Source organism: Phoenix dactylifera, chromosome 5, assembly GCF_051530095.1.
Source record: "Phoenix dactylifera cultivar Ajwa chromosome 5, Ajwa_hap1_PhDact_Kaust_v1.1, whole genome shotgun sequence".
In the NCBI taxonomy this organism is placed as follows: Eukaryota; Viridiplantae; Streptophyta; class Magnoliopsida; order Arecales; family Arecaceae; genus Phoenix; species Phoenix dactylifera.
Genome location: NC_143194.1, coordinates 7,280,298 through 7,296,553, shown reverse-complemented (window position 1 = coordinate 7,296,553; position 16,256 = coordinate 7,280,298). Strand labels below are relative to the sequence as shown.

The 16,256-nt window shown below is 44.1% G+C and overlaps 1 protein-coding gene across 1 annotated transcript; it reads right to left on the bottom strand.

The window, feature by feature from the left end:
- Window positions 1–11,283: 11,283 nt before the first annotated feature.
- Window positions 11,284–13,151, bottom strand: LOC148703348 (UPF0481 protein At3g47200-like). Its single transcript, XM_088723038.2, has one exon. The coding sequence runs from the start codon at window positions 13,024–13,026 to the stop codon at window positions 11,602–11,604; it is 1,425 nt and encodes a 474-aa protein (XP_088579164.2). The 5' UTR covers window positions 13,027–13,151; the 3' UTR covers window positions 11,284–11,601.
- Between the last annotated feature and the right edge of the window lie 3,105 nt (window positions 13,152–16,256).

The following is a 16,256-nucleotide window of genomic DNA, read 5'->3' as shown; positions in this document are numbered from 1 at the left end:
CGGGCCGGGCCGGGCCCAGGCCCGGACCGTGCCAGGCCCGCGGGCCAGCCCGGCCCAGGCCCTTATGGGCCGTGCCGGGCTGGCCCGCGGGCCGTGCCGTGCTTGGCCCGCGGGCCTAGACCGGGCCGTGCCGGGCCCGGCTCGCGGGCCAGTACCCTGTGACCCAGCACGGCCCTCTCAAATGGGCCGTGCCAGGCACGGCCCGGCACTGTAGCGGGCGGGCCGTGCCAGGCACGGCCCGCTTCGTGCCGGGCCGTGGGCGGCCCGGCCTAGTGCCCAACTCTAGGTCAGTCATAGAGAATCTGTGGAAGGGAATGGTCTCAAGTTGGTCGTCGCAATTGACTGTCCGCCTGGTTGGGCAGCCTTGCGGGAATTATTTTGAAGGAAAACAATGCTATGCTACAGGCAGCTGATGACTACATGCCCCAATTAGCTAACAAGCAAACGGGTGAAGCTAAACCAAGACTGTCCCTAACTTGGAGGCGGCACCCAACTACATACCCACATTGACGATGGGGTCAGGACAAGGTGTCATGACCAGATCAGGCTTACTATTTATTCATGGAGGCTCCAAGTAAAACGTACGTCATGAAGATCAGCTCGGAAAGTTTCCTGGAGGAACCGAATGATGGTCAGACAAGTATCAGTTCTGGATCAAAATAATAAACAATCACAAGATCATCAATACTTGCTCGGTCAGCAGTGAAGCATGCGCAGCATGGTTCAAACAACCAAAGGTTGCATCTGGCTCGAGAAACAAATGATTGGGAATAAGTTGGAGAGAGAAGTGGAGGGTCAAACTATTCCACCTTAGTTCGAAATAAATTGGCACCAGACAGTATGGCTAGAATCAACTACAACTTTGCACCATGATGTGGAAAACATGAGAGAGCGCCGTTCACCAAGAACCGCAAGCACGTCACAACGATTTTGAAGCAAATCCGCGAACATAGTTAGCAGTCTTAAGCGACTTTTGCCGGATTCAAAATTCATCACTGCTGGCCAGTTGGGTTGCTAAAGCGCGTTCAGAGAATTTGCCAAACAGTAAGCTTGCAGTCATCTAGGGCTATGGCCGCCCTCAGCTTGTTACTCTTCCAGTGCCCTCTAATTGGAGTATAGAAGCGATGAACACAAGCAGGTTGTCACTCCCATCCAACTAGCATGAATGAGCACGTGAGCATCCCTGCAAGAGATTTGCTATGTAGGACATGCAATAATATTAAAGAAAAAAATTTCAGATATATAGTATCATCTAGTTAAACTAAGATACCTAAAATTTCTTAAAATGATAAAAATTAAGAATACAAATTCCAACAATAATTTAAGTTGATCTTTGTGAAATACATAGCATTTTATTTATAAAAAAATAAAGGGATCGCTCTTAAGTCCTAGTCCTCTCGTTCATAGCTCTTGATCTCATATGTACTATTCATCAATATTTAAAAAGGAACATGAGAAAAATAAAAATAAGCTAAAAGCCCAAGAACTCACTTTTATCTCTAGTTTGCAAGCATAATATGCACAGAATATCAATTCTCAGAATATAATTGTTTCAGTTATAAATAAAAGTAAGCTGAAAAATAAATAAATAATATAATTTTAAAAATATTTAATGCATTTGTTAAAAAAATAAAACTTAAAATTAATGTATTTATCTATTCACATTTATCTCTAGCCATTACGACTATATATGGCTATGATCGACTCATGGTAAGCTCTAAAAAAGACTAGCTCTTAACTACAACATATCGCCAATGGGCATGCACCAATCATGATCAGTTCATTGGAGACCTGCAACAAGATTAGCTCTAAAATTATATGAAAAATATGCTTGCAACAGTATGTACCAGTGAGCACCCCATTGGCATGGTCCAAAAGAAAACTAGTTCTTGGTTACAACATGCCACCAATCGGCATGCATCAGTGATTGTCACATTGGAGGCTTGAAAGGAGACAAGATCCTAACATGTATAGTCATAGTCAGACTAGAGATAAGATCATCATAAGAAATAAAATCGACAAATGTTCCAAAGCAACAATAGTGCAATTAATAACCCAATAAATTATTTCATACTTGATCATATTTTTTTTAGGATTTTATATTTGTGTAGAGCATACATAACAGATAATATACTTATGCCTGAACAATATTCAGATTTAAATTTCCATACTCAGATCAATATTTGAATGTCGGTGTAGAATTAAGCATTATAAAGATATTCATGCATATGAAAAGATATTAGAGTAGAGATACCTACAGCTCAACTGACAAAGCACAAAGAAAACTCTCCAAGTGACAACAAAGCCAAAATGAACCTTCCAATCCAACTATGCCCTAACACTTTCCAAAAATTTAATATCAAAAACATAAACTAAGATATCCATCCATTCAAATAATTTACCATAATTCATACATTTTCTTGACCTTCACTAATCCAAATTAATTATGAAAATTAACTAAATGAGGAGATTATAATTTTTACCACAATCCAGCAATCGAGTGTATAATTCACACTAGATGGCTTCTTGGCCAAATAATTAAGATCATTAAACTAGGGAATAAATAAATCACAAGATGGGGAGGGATAAGATCAGCGAGGTGGCCGTACATGACATTCCCAGTTTTATCAGATCTAAGTGGTAATCAATAAAATCAAGAATAGGGGTCTGACCTCAGGAGACTGTTGGGGTATGTGGAGACCTTTGGTGATGAAGAGAATTGAAGGAAAATCAATTCTGCATAGTTTTTCTGTCTGGCGGACTGTCGGAGTCGACTCGAGCTTCAGTCGAGTCGACTCGGGAACAGTCGAGTCGACTCGAGGTCTGTCGAGTCGACCCGAGAGGAGAAAGCCGCAAAAACCATGTTTCTGTCTAGACTGTCAGAGTCGACTCGAACTACAGTCGAGTCGACTCGAGATATAGTCGAGTCGACTCGAGATCGTGCCAGTTAAACTGGAAGTTGTTCAGACGTGCCAGAGTCGACTCGGACTTCAGCCGAGTCGACTCGGGCTCGCGAAAAATCGTACGGACGATTTTTTTTTGGTGTTTTTGGTGGCGTTTCGACGGCTATGATCATCTGAAGGTCTTGAGACTATATATAGGACTCATGAGAGCCCTAGGGAAAATGTGATTGGCCGTATATTTGAGAGAGACTCTTGTTTGTGAGGCTAGGGTTCTAGAGAAGAAGAGGATTGGGATCCTACTTCTTGTGCAAAGGGAATTCTGTGTGAATCTCTTGTAGATCGATCGCTTGTGATCGTTCGGGTGTGTGCTATCTCTGTAATCAGTTCATCCTTATTGAGATTTGGAGCGGTGGAGGACGTAGGCTATTTGTAGCCGAACCTCGTTACATTTTTGTGTTTGCTTTGCTATTTTCTTCCTTCTTCTTCCTTTGATCTTTGATAATCCGTTGCGGTGCTCAAGTGTTTTACCCTACTGATACCACGGGGTAATCTTTTGCCCTTCGTAGGCGGAGCGAAGAGGTGATCCTTGAGTCCGGAGTCGAGGGAGCAAGAGAGTGCTTATCCGTTTGTATCTCTCTTGCTTGTCCGACGTCGGTGGCGGCGCTGGTGTGAGTGGGTTCCGGTGCGGGGCGCTGACAACAATTGGTATCAGAGCTATTGGTTATTCTGCAATGGCGGATGAAGGGAAGTTGCGAATTGAGAAGTTCAATGGCACGAACTTCGGGTTTTGGAAGATGCAAATAGAAGATTACCTTTACCAGAAGGATCTCTATTTACCTCTTGGAGGTAGAGCAAAGAAACCAGAGAAGATGTCCGATGAAGACTTGGAGGTCCTCGATCGGAAGACGCTCGGCACCATCAGATTATCACTTGCATCCCAAGTGGCATTCAACATCAAAAACGAGAAGACGACGATGGAGTTGATGGCAACATTGTCGCGGATGTACGAGAAACCCTCAGCATCAAACAAGGTATTTCTCATGAAGAGGTTGTTTAATCTTCGTATGAAAAATGGCGGCAGCGTAGCAGAATACCTCAACGAGTTCAATGGACTCACGGCCCAGTTGGAGTCAGTGGAGATTAGTTTTGACGATGAGATTCGGGCATTGCTAATCCTCTCCGGATTGCCTGATAGCTGGGAGGGCCTGGTGATGGCGGTGAGCAACTCTTCGGCAACGGGGAAGTTGATTTTTGATGACGTTGTGGGAGTGCTTCTGAGTGAAGAAGCAAGAAGGAAATCTTCTGGAGCTACGGAGTCGTCTGGAAGTGCACTAAACACCTCTGACCGGGGAAGACAAAAGAAGGACGGTCGATTTCGAAGCGACTCGAAGTCGAGATCCAGCAGGTCTCGAGCACCTCAGAACAAGGGAGCGAAGTGCTGGAACTGCGGGAAGACGGGGCACTTTAGGAGGGATTGCAAATCTCCTAAAGGGAAGCAAGGCGACCACACCGAAGGAGTCAGCAAGGATCTGGCAAATCTTGCTGAAGACGGTGATATGGATGCCCTCGTTCTATCTTTGTCTACCTGTGACGAGTCTTGGGTGATAGACTCGGGCGCGTCTTTCCATGCTACATCCCAACGGAAGCTTCTTGGAGGATATGAGAAGGGAGACTTTGGCAAAGTCTATCTAGGGGATGGAGAGCCTTGCACCATACAAGGAAGGGGAAGCGCGGAAGTGAAGTTGGTTTCTGGATCTTCACTTGAGCTTGAGGACGTACGGCACGTACCTCAACTGCAGAGGAATCTGATTTCTGTTGGACAGTTGGCGAGCCAGGGGTACAAGGCTACTTTCACAGCTGATCAGTGGAAGATATCCAGAGGTTCGTTGACGGTGGCTAGTGGCAAGAAGGTTGGGACACTTTATGTCACCAACGGCACGGAGAACTCTATTGGAGTTGTTGCAGCAGATGTGGACACCAAGTTATGGCATTGTAGACTTGGGCACATGAGTTATCAGGGACTGGAGGTGATGCACCAGTTGGGAAAGCTGCAGGGTCTCAGGAGTGTTGAGATGGACTTCTGTGAGGATTGTGTTCTCGGAAAGCAGAAGCGTGTTTCATTCAACAAAGAAGGTAAACCTCGGAAGCAAGAAAAGCTAGATCTCGTGCACACGGACGTGTGGGGGCCTGCACCAGTTTCTTCCATTGGTGGATCTCAGTACTATGTTACTTTTATTGATGATGCTACCAGGAAGCTTTGGGTGTTCTTCTTGAAGCACAAGTCAGAGGTATTTGGGGTCTTCAGGAGATGGCAGGCGATGGTAGAACTCGAGACAGGAAAGAGGTTGAAATGCCTGAGATCGGACAACGGTGGTGAGTATTGTAGCAGGGAGTTTGAGGACTACTGTGCAGATGCTGGGATCGTCAGGCAAAGGACAGTTCCAGGAACACCACAATAAAATGGAGTTGCTGAAAGGATGAACAGAACAATTAATGAGCGTGCCAGGAGTATGAGGATACATGCTGGATTGCCACAGCAGTTTTGGGCGGAAGCAGTTAACACTGCTGCCTACTTGATCAACAGAGGGCCATCAAAGAAATTTGAATTTGGGATTCCTGAGGAAGCATGGACAGCGAAGAAGATTGATTTGGCGCACTTACGAGTATTCGGTTGTACCAGTTATGTCCATGTTGATTCCAGTCAAAGAAGCAAACTAGACGCCAAATCAAAGAAGTGTATTTTCGTTGGATACGGAGGTCAACAGTTTGGGTACCGGCTTTGGGATCCCGAACACAAGAAGATCATTCGTAGTAATGATGTGGTATTCAATGAGAAAATGCAGCAGAGCACTGAATCAGAAACAAAACCTGTTGAGCCGTGTTTTGTGGATCCTGAAGAGGAGTCTACAAATTCTGGTCAGAAGACTCAGTCAGAGCAAGAACCTGAAGCATTGGCACCCCCTCCACAACTAAGAAGGTCCACTCGTAGTACTTATGGGAAGCCTCCTCAAAGGTATGATGGGACTCTTAGTTATTTGCTGCTCACAGATAATGGCGAACCTGAATGCTTCACGGAGGCATTGGAGGTTGATACCAGGAAGGTGTGGGAGTTGGCCATGGATGATGAGATGAAGTCATTGGAGCAGAATCAAACGTGGGATTTGGTGGATCTGCCCAAGGGGAAGAAAGCACTGTCAAACAAATGGGTTTACAGGCTGAAGGAAGAGCAAGGCGGGAAGAAGCGATACAAGGCCAGGCTGGTTGTAAAAGGATTTCAGCAGAGAGCAGGTATCGACTTCACAGAGATCTTTTCTCCTGTAGTCAAGATGAGTACTATTCGAGCGGTGCTGAGCATGGTGGCAGTAGAGGATCTTCACTTAGAGCAGCTTGATGTGAAGACCGCCTTTCTCCACGGAGATCTCGATGAGGAGATATATATGCAGCAGCCGGAGGGATACATTGCAGCTGGCACGGGTGACTTAGTCTGCAAACTAAAGAAAAGCCTCTATGGTTTGAAACAGGCACCCAGACAATGGTATCTCAAGTTCGATAGTTACATGCTTGAGATAGGATACAGGAGATGTCAGGAGGATCACTGTTGCTACTTCCGGGACTTCGGTACATCTTACATTATCTTGCTATTGTATGTTGATGACATGTTAGTTGCAGGAGCTAGCATGCATGAGATTGCAAAATTGAAGCTGAAGCTGTCAAGAAAATTTGCAATGAAGGATCTAGGAGCAGCAAAACAGATCCTTGGGATGCGGATCAGTAGAGATAGGTCTAAACATATCCTCAGACTATCTCAGGCGGAGTACATCAGCCGAGTACTCAGGAGATTCTGCATGGAGGGTGCCAAACCTGTTGGCACACCGCTGGGTGCCCATTTTAAGCTCTCAAAAGGGCAAAGTCCGAAGACGCGGGTGGAGGAGCTCAATATGTCAAAAATTCCGTATGCATCGGCAGTGGGGAGCTTGATGTACGCTATGGTGTGTACGAGACCAGACATTGCTCAAGCAGTGGGAGTTGTGAGTCGCTTCATGAGCTACCCAGGCTTGGAGCATTGGCGCGCAGTCAAATGGATACTGAGATATCTGAAAGGCACTGAGCACATGTCATTGTGCTATGGAGGTTCTGAGATCCGGTTACAGGGCTATGTGGACTCAGACATGGCAGGGGACTTGGACGGCAGGAGAAGCACGACAGGGTACTTGTTCACCTTGGGCAGTGGAGCCGTCAGTTGGATTTCCAGGTTGCAACCAGTTGTTGCATTGTCGACTACGGAGGCGGAGTATGTGGCAGCCACAGAGGCGTGCAAGGAACTAATATGGCTTCAAGGCTTGATGAAGGAGCTTGGGAAGGAACAGAAGGATTGCATGTTATATTCAGATAGTCAATGTGCAATTCATCTGGCAAAGAATTCAGCTTTCTATTCAAGGATGAAGCATATTGACATACGGTACCACTTCGTGAGGTCATTGCTCGAGCAGGGACTCGTCAAGTTGGAGAAGATTCATACAAGTCAGAATTCTGCAGATATGTTGACGAAGGTCGTCACGGTGGAGAAGCTGAGGAGTTGTTCAGCTTCTGCTGGTCTTCATGCTTGAAGACGTTGAGGAGGCATCGTACCTATTTCACTAGGATGATTTAGTTTCAGTGGGAGCACAGAGGAGAGCCAAGTAACAAGAGGATATACCCAAGGTCTCCAAGTGGGAGATTGTTGGGGTATGTGGAGACCTTTGGTGATGAAGAGAATTGAAGGAAAATCAATTCTGCATAGTTTTTCTGTCTGGCGGACTGTCGGAGTCGACTCGAGCTTCAGTCGAGTCGACTCGGGAACAGTCGAGTCGACTCGAGGTCTGTCGAGTCGACCCGAGAGGAGAAAGCCGCAAAAATCATGTTTCTGTCTGGACTGTCAGAGTCGACTCGAACTACAGTCGAGTCGACTCGGAGCATCGTCGAGTCGACTCGAGATATAGTCGAGTCGACTCGAGATCGTGCCAGTTAAACTGAAAGTTGTTCAGACGTGCCAGAGTCGACTCGGACTTCAGCCGAGTCGACTCGGGCTCGCGAAAAATCGTACGGACGATTTTCTTTTGGTGTTTTTGGTGGCGTTTCGACGGCTATGATCATCTGAAGGTCTTGAGACTATATATAGGACTCATGAGAGCCCTAGGGAAAATGTGATTGGCCGTATATTTGAGAGAGACTCTTGTTTGTGAGGCTAGGGTTCTAGAGAAGAAGAGGATTGGGATCCTACTTCTTGTGCAAAGGGAATTCTGTGTGAATCTCTTGTAGATCGATCGCTTGTGATCGTTCGGGTGTGTGCTATCTCTGTAATCAGTTCATCCTTATTGAGATTTGGAGCGGTGGAGGACGTAGGCTATTTGTAGCCGAACCTCGTTATATTTTTGTGTTTGCTTTGCTATTTTCTTCCTTCTTCTTCCTTTGATCTTTGATAATCCGTTGCGGTGCTCAAGTGTTTTACCCTACTGATACCACGGGGTAATCTTTTGCCCTTCGTAGGCGGAGCGAAGAGGTGATCCTTGAGTCCGGAGTCGAGGGAGCAAGAGAGTGCTTATCCGTTTGTATCTCTCTTGCTTGTCCGACGTCGGTGGCGGCGCTGGTGTGAGTGGGTTCCGGTGCGGGGCGCTGACAACAGAGACAATATCATGTCCTAGGCCCTAGATGGCAAGATTTATTGGGACGAGAGATCTATTATGGCTAGTAGGTGGCCCATTAAGTAGGATCTTGCAGAGACTTATGAAGCAACAAGCAAGATCAAGGATGATTCCAATCTGAGGAGGAATAATATGATTAAGGTTGTTGATCTCTTGATCAATTGATATCAAGTGAAGATCAAGTGGTGGAGGGCAATGATCAGGACCATTGATCGCCCGATCAACTGGGCTGGAGTTAAGATCAAGTGGTGGAGGGTATAAGAAAAGGAGAGAGAGAGGATACGAAAATGGAAAAGAGAGAAGATGAGAAAACAGAGAGGGATATGGTGGTCAGGTCCTTCATCCTAGGACTGACTGTTACCCAGCGAAGCAACCCAAGAGGGGGATAAATTAGATTGTTCAAAAATTCTACAGATTATGTGCAACAAAAAATTAACTTTCGAATATGTAGGTGATGTGAAAAGACAAGTATAAGTGGTAAAGAATGTAAAGAATGAAATACACAATATTAACAATTATAGCAACACAAATAGAAGGAATTAATAGTGGTTTGCTGACAAACCCAGCACCTACATCCACTCTCCACGCTTTCTTCTTAGAAATTTCAATCTACTAATAGTCCACAAATAATTGCAAACGTCAGATACCACTGGCTTAGAACCCTAGCTTAACTCAAGCTACTCACTTATTTTTTGAGCATGAACAAGCCTTATACATTCCATTTCAACGTATGGATCAACCTTTTCCCTAGTTTTAATGCACCTAAAATTTGTCAGCCACAAATACAAAGTGAAACAATGAATGTACAAATGAGATCATTTCCTATTTGGATTTGGAAGGAGTGGGGAGTAAAAGGGTGCAGTATCATGAAGGGTGAGAGAGCGATAAGACCATGTGTTATAAAATGTAGCCGCTTGAAGCTCTTCGATACGGGGTAGGTAGGGGAAGGTTTGAATACTGTGTATATGATTTTAGCTTAGGTTACCCATATTGTCTTACCAAAACATTTCTTTACACTGGTGGCATCGCTTGTGGTATAAGGTTTGAACATCACCTTACCAAAACATTACCTTGCACTAGTGGCAGGGTAATCAGGGATCAGGTTTGCTCTTTAGAATGTGACTGCCTAATCAGGACGATCATATGTAATCAACATGTGATCACATAGGATCATATATCTCGAAGCATGAATGGTGATCGTGCGGGTGGAAGACCTATGACTACCAATCCATAAATTAAAGGAGAAGAATAATTGAGTGTCGAGTAAAAACCTGCGCAATAAATTGTTTCCATCACAACAACATTTAATTTACCATTCAATATAAATGTTGGTGATGAAGTAGTAGAGAGATTCAATTGACACCAATCTGCCATGTACTTTAGCAATTTCAAGCTTCCATGTCAGCTCGACAAAAGTGGGGATCTGCCTAGTGATCACTAATATTATTTTGGCCTTATATGTATATATTTCATTTTATTTGGGGTTAAGAGAGAAGCTGTGAATCTGTGCATATAAACTTAGAGCATGTGAAAAGCATGAGCACGTATCGCGGACCACAAACTGTCCCATTTTCAATGTTGGTCGGTCTGCAAATGTTTGTCCATTCCGAGCACAAAGAGTCTCTCTGTATGCATCTCTAGACATTTATTAGCCTCTATAGTTGTTGTCTACCAGATAGCAGATAATAATTTGTGTTATTTTTTCATCAAAAAAAATATTTTGTGTGTCATAGATGATTGACTGGCATTTTTGAGGCCCTGAATGAAATACCAAATGGAATGCTTTTAATTTGATTCTAGATGGGCCTTTCTCTATTCATACCAATTTTGATCGTGTCTAAAGGTTACACACTAATTTAATCTAGATAACTTGATATTGACCTCCTAAGTTGAGCATATCTCATGTATTTCCTAGGAGGCTAATGGGAGTGTATAGTAATATATTTTTGTTACATCCCCGACCTGAAGTTGCAAGCCAAGGATGTGGCAACTGCCTCATACTGAGAAGACCTAGAAATTCCAATATTTGCAATAAAACCCTACAAAACTTTATGATCTAATGAATTAGAAGATCCCAAATCAACTCACTTCTGAGCATTTCTTGGCAACCTGGCCTCTAGAATTTTTATCTTTACTTGGTTAAACTTATGTAAGCCTTTCAAATCAATTTTTCTACTCAATATTAGATTTCACCGGGGATTTCCCTGATAGCATCAAGATATCCTCAAAAGAATCAAAGACTTAAATTTTGATTTTTTAATTTGAAAATAATAATATAAGAGAAATCTACTAATCCAATTCAAATAGGATAACTTAAATTTATTATAAATTCCAATTAAGTGCATGCTCTGGTTGGGAAAATACCCTTATCTGTAGTATCCTGATTTTTTTCCTTTTTAAATCCTCCTTCAAAGGTTCATCAAGTACTTATAAACTCACTAAATTATCAGGAAATAATGAGAACAATCTACTTCAACTCAAAAGACCAGGGAGCTTCAAATAGAGAAGAAAATTAAGAGTTTTTTTCTGAGTAAAACATCTTGACTCTTTCAATTCATCCAATTTCAAATCTTAAATCAAAAAAAATTATTTTCATGATTTTCTGATACTATGAAATTCATTCTTAGCCTGCACATTAAGCAAATTAATTCTTCTTAATAGACCAAAGTTTGCCACCAGTTTACACCCACGAACACGTCTAGGTTCCAAAGTTACTTAAATAACCAGCAATACATAACTACATACGTCATAACATAACCTACTTTGTAACACAACATGAATTCCCATGTACATTAATTATGCGACCCCAAGTACACTCATCCTTGGCCTGGCCTTAGTAATTTTAATCGAAAGGTTTAACAAGCCTTATAAACACAAAAGCCAAAGGAGAGACTAAACCAATCACACGACAACAACAACGAAAATCAGACTCGGGCACAACGACGATGCACACAGTCCACCAGAAGAACAGGATTCAAATGCAGAACCTAGCCATGCCATGTTAAGGATGACAGCCATCACGGCTTGTCACTTTTGTAGTAATCTAAAACAGCGTACACTGACTGGAGAATTGTGAGTCCAAGGAGCAGAACAGCTGCCCCTAATGAAATGATCGCCCATGGATTACTGAAATAGTCACGCACAGCTTTGGCGCGCCACTTGTGGCATCTCGACTCGCAATAAGCATTCAAGTCTTTGTACACACCCTTAAGGTAGCTTTTTTCTGGATCATAAGCAACACCATTGCCTAGTTTGTTGAAGAGAGACGCAATGTCCTCGTCAGCACCGAGATTTCGGTGAATGATCCGTTCCTGGTGGAGCAACTTCACATCTCTTGGGGTGTTGATGATGTTATCCAAGAACAAGGTATAATGAGTGATGTCCAACCCGATTTTAAGGCAACATTGCTCTAAAGCAGTGAGGTTTGCTAAAATCATGTTTGTTCCATCATCAATCTTAATGGCCGGGATTTCCAACACCCCCTTATCTTTACAGAATGAAATGTCCAGAAAGCTAATTGTTTGATCATCATTCTCAATGGCCAGGCATGATCCGTTCCTGGCCGGGATTTTCCTCATCTTGATCTCTACTCCAGCCTCTGCAAGTTCAGTTGTGGTGGGGACAGTAGTCGGTGGGAGTCCTCCTTTTTTTTCAGTGAAACACGGCAACAGCTTAGGGCAGCATCTTGTGTTGCTCGCCTTCCCTAACTTTGGAACTCTCAAGATCCATTCGTGGAACAAGTGGAGTAAATGATCCACCTGGAAGGGTTGACCGCTTAGCTTTGTATCTGGAATGTTCGAATACTGTGGTAAAAGATAAGCGAAAAAGGAGATGGCAGCTTCTTGAAGGCGGGAGCTATTCCACGCTGGCATCGCCAGCGTATCGAGGAGATGCTCGACAATGAAATATGGAAGTTGATTTTCGAGCAGCAGCAAGTCTTCGGGGATAAGGCTTGAAAACCACATATATTTTAGCAGCGATTTGAGTTCCTCTGCTTGAAGATCCTCGTTAAATATTTGAACGAGGAAACATCCATCAAGCAGCAGCATCTCCACAAACTGATCGCTATTCAAGTCGATCACCTCCGAGTAGCAGTCCCGGGCCTGCTTCTCCAAATCCTTCATCTTTCTTAGGCCCTCGTTCCTGCTCCCATCCGGAACTTTGGAGAGGTAGTGGTGTAGTAGCCGCCACTTGAGCTCCTCCATGGCCTTCAACTCCTCGGACTTGCCACGATGGTAGGGGCCGATGGAGACCAGTTTTGGCTCGTAGGCATCCCGATTGCCACATCGCATTTTCGGAGGAACTCTAAAGATGGTTGGCTCGGCAGGGGGTTTTCTGTGCAAGAACATGTCTGCTCTATATTTGATAGATTTCAACCATGTTATATTTATGTCGGAGGGGGCATGTTGGTCGGCTTCTGTCGGTGGTCTTCTTCCGTCCATTTTTCGTTTTTTTTCTATCTCCTCTCGCCACTCAAGGGCCTGGGAACTCTCGGGGACGGAGCGAGGAATGCGGTGGGCGAGCAGGGAGACCTAGAATCCTTTAAGTAGGCGAATCCTTAAGGCTGTGTATTAAACTTGATGCCAATTAGTCATCATAACTATTGTGAATGAGTGACAACTAAAAAATATTAAAAAAATAACTTGTACGCATAGATGGTCAGAATTATGTGTCGCGTTCCAGTAATAAATTATGTCAGAATCCAGTACAGACTAATCTGACTTCTTTGCATCCAAATTATTTTTTTAATATTTTTAGTTGTCACTCACTATTTAAAAATATTAAAAAAATAACTTGCACGCATAGGTGGTCAGATTAGTCTATACTAGACTCTGATATAATTTATTTTTAAATATGTTAGAGTCTAGTGATACATGCATTAGTTGCGTTCTAGTAATAAATTATATCAGGGTCTGGTATAGACTAAACCGACTTCTATGGGTCCAAGCTATTTTTTTAATATTTTCAGTTGTCACTCACTACTTGAAAATACTAAAAAACTAACTTGTACGCATAGATGGTCAGATTAGTTTATGCTAGGCTCTGACATAATTTATTACTAAAATGTGACTGATCCATGTATTATGTTATTTTTAATTAAAAGATTTTTATATAAATAAAAAATATTAAAAATTAAGTTCTTTATTTTTATTTAATGTTAATAAAATGTTAAAATAAATAAATAATAAAAGGATGAGAAGTGTTACCGTTGAATCTGGATCGAGGTGGGAGTGTAGCTTGGACTTCTTGAGGTCGGTTAGAGGCAAGCTAAGTAGGTTGGTTGATGCGCTGAGTGCTGCTCTCTTCCACTGGTGGCCTGCAAGAAATCTGCTTATCGAAGAGTTTCGGCGGGGACCCTCCAATGTCTAAGTCAGAATAACAGGGCAACAATTTGGAAGGGAGAGGGTTTCAACAGAGGATGGCTCTGTAAGTAATATTTCATGCATAGTATGCGTATATCACTTGTGTTGCATGCTTGAGATCCATCGGGCAAGGGAGCCCATTTTATCGTTACCTGACATGATGTGGCGTGCAATGATAGTCAGGTAACTGTTAGTAGTACGGCTGTGCCGTGAGAGCCATTTTGCATGGGAGGTGCTCGATGCTGGTGCAGCACAGGTCATTGCGCTGCCATGACTGTGGATTGCTAGAGGTGTTGGTCGCTGGGACTGTCAGTCTTTGTCGTCATATGCTGATTGTTCTCCTTAGTTGATCGATTGCTCAGACAGGGCTGAAGTCATCTGAGGTCGGCTTGTTCCAAGGTCAAGGTGGTAGGTCCGTTCCAAGGTCGAGATGTCCAATATTTTTTCCATCACTTACCTCCTACTTTCGGGGCCGAACTGCATGCCGGCTCAGATGATGAAAGTCGAGCCGTTACCTCGATCGAAGGCGAAACCTTTGTCAAGGGCATTAAGTGCGTCGATCAGTCTTTCTGAAGCATCACAGGATCTGGGCCATCCCGAGATGTCATCATTGTGGGGCGACTCCGAGACGTTATTAATGCAGCAATATGATAGATCACCCACACTGTATCCCGAGTTGACATGTGGCTCGATCTGCTTGGGTGCCAGACCGATGCTTCAATCGGGGCTGTGCAAACCCCTATATAAGGGTGGCCCAATCTTCAGGCTCTACTTCTTACTTCTGGTGCTCCTTCACCTAGGTACTCGAGTATTCAATCTACCGAGTGGTGCTTTGGGAAAGTACTTTGTCTTTGGCTTCGGCATTCACTATGCTCCTCCATTTTTGGTGGGTACGCATTCTTTGGCTCCTCGGCTAGGGAGGGGGCCATCTGCGTCGAGGCGAAGGTTGCGGAGGCGGTCAAAGAGTATCGCACATCAGAGGAGTTCCAAGAGAAGGCCCTCAAGAACACGACCATGCCTTCACGAAGGGCTTCAGGGAATGCCAAGCTCGGGCTCAGCGTCTCTTCTTGGGAATAGACTTCTTCAGCTTCGAAGATGACAACGATGGTGACAAGGCAGGGACGGCAAAGGCAGCAATGCTGCCTGTGGAAACAAAGGTGACGGTAGCAGAGGCTATGACCCCGACATCAACGAAGACGGCGAGGTCAGCGGCAATGGCAACGACGGCACTGAGGTGGGTTAAGGGGTCAATCCGTAGGGTTGCCCTCCTTGTCCTAGATCTTTGCATTATCATCGCGGGCCACATTCGAGGACTCGACCTTGGAGGTGATGGTTCTTCCAGCAATGGTCTTCATGTAGACCTGGACCTCGCAAGGTCAGGTTAGAAACTCTTCTTTTTAGCTGAAGGAAACTGGACTCCTCAGCAATGGTGAAGGCGATGAAGGCAACAAAGGAAGTCTCGCCTATCCATCTTTTTGTTCTTTCTTTTTTTTTCTTGGGTAAACCGAGCTTAGTGTGCCTTTTGTTTTGTTTGGCCTCTGCTGAGGTTAATGTAAGAAATCCAAAACTAATAAAAGTAATGAATTTTTCCAAAGTACCCGACTTTAGTTTTTATTCTTGTTGCTTATTCTCTCTGCTTGAACTCAGATCGTCACCCCAAGCTCCTACCTTCCCTTGTAGCTCTTTTAACTCGGCTTCTACCAAGTTCATTGTTTGTACTAAAAGATAATGAAAGTAAAAAAAATTTACAAAGTACGTAGCTTCGGTCTTTACTTGTTGCCGTTCATTTCTTTGTTCGAGTTCAAGTCATCGTATCGTTCTCTTCTCCTTATGGAGCTTTAGCCTGTCTTAGGCTCCTCGATTGATCTTTCTGGATTTTGGTTCTCGAAAAATTTTGAGAGGGCTCGATCTTATTCATCTCCAGACTATGGTCTCGGAGGCATCTTTGGACTGAGATCTAAAAGGAATTCCGAGTGGGCTCGGTCTTTGGCTCAGGCTGTTTCGAACCTAGGAAGGTCGGTCGGGATGTCGAGCCTTCGATGCGGCGGCCGGTTTTTCACTTGGGCCATTTTCGACCTAAAGAAATTAGGTGGCACACCAAGCCTTCGACCCAGAGGCCAGTCTTCTGCTCGGGTCATCTTCGACCAGAAGAGGTCGAGTGGCATGCCAAGCCTTCGGCGTAGGGGCCGATCTTCTACTTGGGCCATTTTTAACCCTAAGAAGTCAAGTGGCATGCCAAGCCTTCTATGCGGAGGCCGGTCTTCTGCTTGGGCCATTTTCGAACGAATAGTTAGAGTGCCATACAAGCC

Excerpts from the sequence above, each read along its gene's own strand:
- LOC148703348 (XM_088723038.2), bottom strand. The coding sequence starts at position 13,026 with ATGGACGGAAGAAGACCACCGACAGAAGCCGACCAACATGCCCCCTCC.